General features: G+C 36.0%; 1 protein-coding gene across 2 annotated transcripts in view; it reads right to left on the bottom strand.

Moving 5' to 3' along the window:
* LOC108756844 (DE-cadherin-like) overlaps nucleotides 1-3,978 on the bottom strand; it is a 148,477-nt gene extending 144,499 nt beyond the window's left edge. For both annotated transcript variants that reach the window (XM_018500950.1, XM_018500957.1), the window contains exon 1: nucleotides 3,446-3,978. In XM_018500950.1, the coding sequence (XP_018356452.1) occupies nucleotides 3,446-3,554 (109 nt within the window). In that variant the 5' untranslated portion in view covers nucleotides 3,555-3,978. The remainder of the gene's footprint in view (nucleotides 1-3,445) is intronic.
* Between the last annotated feature and the right edge of the window lie 486 nt (nucleotides 3,979-4,464).

The following is a 4,464-nucleotide window of genomic DNA, read 5'->3' as shown; positions in this document are numbered from 1 at the left end:
ATAAATATTAATCAATTATAAATGATTAATATTACTATATTTTCTTAGTTCACTTAATTTATTTGTTGTACTTATTGGAACTTTTTAATACATAGTTGTATAAAATTTTTGTATACATTTTTCATTTACTTTTGTCTTCCAAGTTCGAATCCAACGCTGCGTCTTTTATTGTGATTCTGAGTGATTTTCTTCTTAGAAGAAATTGAACTCTGCTACGTCCCTCTAGTGACAATACCACGTACTGCTCGTGCTGAGCGATTTTAGAGAAAAGAGTTTTGAACGTATTCCTTAAAGTTACCTCAACAATGATTAATTAATTACTATGATATAGAGTGCTTTATTTAAAAAAAGTTTTTGTCTAAACTATAGAAAAATGTAACTGTTATATCTATTTGCATGAAGTCCAAGTAACTATCACAATGTAGTTGAGTCACTGTTTCAATTATTACCAATTAATAGTACCTAAATATTGTTACTGTAACTATATTTTTTTTAGTATTCAGTATTATTTTAATTGCTATTACTTTTTAAACTAGTTACAGATACTTAAATTGCAAAAGTTGTCAAATTTATAGTTGTCATAACACTATATTTTCTCTCAGTGTACTTTATAAACAAAAGAAAATTATATATATGAAAATATAGGAAATTATATGTTTCTCTATGTAACATTGAAATAAAAATATCAAATCATTAAATTATACTGAAGGAACAATTATTTATTTATAAGAGAAATATATATTATGTGCGCAACAAGAGAGTATTAATATGAAATGAGTTTATGTATGCGATTGAAAGTGAATGAAAAATAGTTCTTGGAAAGTCCGACAATTACGTAATTGTCACAAAAGATTTACAATCAGCGATAAACGAGCATTCACGATTTCTTTACGTACGGTTCATCGGAAAACGTCACGAATAATGACTCAGTTTTCTTTCGGTTCTTAAGTGCTCCAGACAAACAGATTAACGATCCGAATTGTGGGGCCAAAATTAGTAACTGTCGTCTGACGTTTATCGATCGTACTCCCGGAATCATGACAGAAAAGTTTTTCACAAACCTACATTTCTAGTGTCACGTGCAACTGAAACAACGTTATTCGCCCGAGTGCATCTTCTTCTGGAGTGCAAATCGTCTGACGGGCAACTTTCTTGTATCTGTTTTTTTTTTTAACTTTTCAACCAGCTCGAGTCAAAAAGCGACTTGATTTTTTTAGCAATTTTATTAACTCTTTTATTCTCATGTACGTTGCTTACAACACCAGCCGTGCAGGTCAGGTAAAAAAAATTGCAGAGTTAATTATACAAATAAATAATTGGTGTGCGGATTAGAAATAATTATTTAATAGATTTATTGTTATTATTAGAAACTAATTTAAATCTATGCACCGTGTTGGAAAAGTATCTGGGTTAAACATTAATTCTGCACCGTGTGCGATTACGTAAGCAGTACAAACAACTATAATATTAAACGTATGCGGAAGTTCGCAGCTTCTGTGATCGACCATCCGTGGTCGCACGAAAACATAAGTCACAATAATTGATGCTCGATGTAACGGAATTTCTTCGAGTTTCTCTGAGTTAAATAACAAGCTAATAAGACAAAAAGCTGTCGAGTGAAATTTTCAAATATTATTTGAGCTTTCGAGGAAATGGCAAATGTACTTTCTGATTTATTCGCATTTTCATCAGCGTAGATTAACTTTAATCTCGGTACAATTCTCGGTACATTCTTAGAATTAAAAAAAGATGAAAAGCAAGCTGAACGGAGATTAAAGTTAATCTACATTGAAACGGGCATTAATTTGTATTTCTTTGAATTACTCGTATGAAAAAACTTAAATACGTTAGAAATAAGTCAAATATTAATTACGATAAGAGAGCTGGCAAATTGGAGAATAAATTAAATGCTAAAGAAAAAATTAATTGCACGAATAGCTAGACCGATAAGATATAAGATTCTGAATTGTAAATTCCTAAAAATATCTATATTATTATCTTGCTTTATATAAAAAATTAATTCATATGTAAATATCTATTTGATAAAATTAATTTAAGAAATGAGAAAAATACACCGGCTGAATATATTGTATATATATATTGTGGAGCTCCGATTATTATTATTCCCTGAGAAAATGCTTTCCCTCCCCTCCCTGGTTATCCGATATTCCATGACAAAACGGAACTTCGATCACGATTTACGTTTTTTAACTATAGTGGAAATTTGCGACCATTCACTCCATTCAATTTAGAAATTTATCTTTTTAACAATAATTTAATACGTAATTGTAAAATCTGTTATTGCAAAAAATAACATTCCAGTAGTTGTTTAACAATCTCTGAATCTCCATTAAAGAAACTTCGAACTGATTTCTGTTGCATCAGGGATGTGCAATACGTGTTGTTATACGAAAAAAAAAATGATTCTTTGCAAAAATGTCAATTACAAATCACCTTTAAAGGCGCGGATATTTTTGCAAAAAATCATTTTTTTCTCGTAATACGTATTCCTTTACCGTGTCGCACATCCTTAATTTGCGTTTCTTTCATTTTCATGTATCGTATATGTCGGATACTTGGAATTTTACTGTGTTTTTTCTATTATTTCGAAACCTCCGAGGAAAGCCGATGGTTAGCACGCCGGCATTCATGGCGTCCGCCATACCTTTCTCACGGACAGGTGAACACCCAGACATTACCAGTTTCTTATAATATACCTGCTGCGTCTTTCCTTCGGACTTGTCGGCCTAACGATAAGAAGACAGCGGCGTAGTGCGTACTCCGTTTCAACTAAAGACTCTCTAAGATAAACGTTCTAATGACCGGACGCTTACTAAAATTTTTTTATTATTACTCTTAAATGCTTTTTTATTACATAACTATTAATATTATAATTTAATTGTAACATATTAAAAAAGCATTTAAATCATAACATATTAAAAAAGCATTTAAGATTAATAATAATAAATTATGAAGATTTGAGATTAATAACAATAACATTTGAAATTAATCTTAATAACAATCTGGACAGGAGCCGCAGTTTTCTATAGTGGAGGAGTTTTAACAAAATCAGTAAGAGAGAAGAAAATACATTTACTATTTCTTTCTCATTCTGCTCTATTTTTGTTTTCCATATATATTTTTCTTTCTCAAAAATTATTAAAACGTGACCAATGAAAAGTGACTTTCTCATGTCCAGATTGTCCAGAGAATTCTTAGTTTTAATTTAAAGTCAATGACGGCAGTAGTGGCTCGCTAGGTCCCACTGCTTCCAGAGCAGCTCGAGGTGAGGCCCCGCTGTGAGAACCAACCCCCTCCACTAGGCCGCGGTCACACCGGTGCACTCGCGCACGCGTGCGCATGCGCAGTAAGTTTCAGATTCGAACACACTTACACGTCTTCGTGGAGAACGCGCGTAACCTCGAGGAAGATATAATCTACTCACCGAGAGTTCCGCAGAATAGCAGCACGAAGGTGAACAACGTAGACGAAGCGATGAGAAGTTCTAGCCGGGGCCTCGCCCCGAACCGTCGCGCGACACATTTTCCCAGCATCGTCAACGGTCCCCGAATCCACCTTCACTTCCAATGGCGGTCCAACGTCCTCGGCGTCTATCCACTCCTTTGTATCCGCTCTTGCCCACGCTCTTCGTCCCCTTTTTCGATCCCACGTGCTTCAACGTTTTCAATGGTCACTACACACTGTTTCCATATGCGCCTCTCATCGTGTCCCACCTTTATTTACTTTACGTACCGACTGTGTATCCAGATATTGAATGAAATGAATTAGGCACACGTCACACACGCGTTCATGTATACAAATTGTAACGGTGCCGCGTCGAGACGTCCCGCGAGCGGGGCAGCGATATCACCCAAACCGTGAACGACGCTGTGCAAACGCGCCTACCCGACTGAACGTTACGAGGACACAGATACGACGCGCTCGCTTCACCCTACCTGCTCGCCTCGCGCTCGTTCACTTCACTCGCTCGCCTGGCTCAGGCTGGCTGGCTGGCTGGATGGCTGGCTGGCTGGCTGGCCGCTTGGAATCCTCCCCCTCCACCCGTACCGAGCAGTGAGTATCCCCACCCCTCGGCCTCACTCTATCCGAGTACCAGCGCCAGGCCACGACGTCGACCCCTTCCTCACCGACGACGTACAAACAGCGATCGCCCCCACTAGTCCATGCTACTTGTTGATCTTCGTCCAGGGATGCGTAACCATCCTTTGCACCCGATTCTCTTTTCGTTTTGATCTAAAAAATGAAAAACAGATAGTATGAACTGTAATTTCCTTTTCACAGACAAATAGTTGTAAAAAGTGTATATAAAATTAATTTAAATACAATTTAATATATGTATATAATGTAATATACATATATAATGTATAATATGTAATATATAATAATATAAGGTGTTCCACTTAAATCGACCATCTGAAATATCTCGCTTATTTTTGATGATGT

This window comes from Trachymyrmex septentrionalis, unplaced genomic scaffold (assembly GCF_001594115.1).
Source record: "Trachymyrmex septentrionalis isolate Tsep2-gDNA-1 unplaced genomic scaffold, Tsep1.0 scaffold101, whole genome shotgun sequence".
Taxonomy (NCBI): Eukaryota; Metazoa; Arthropoda; class Insecta; order Hymenoptera; family Formicidae; genus Trachymyrmex; species Trachymyrmex septentrionalis.
Note: the sequence above shows the minus strand (reverse complement) of the source record. Positions and strands in the feature narration are given on the sequence as shown.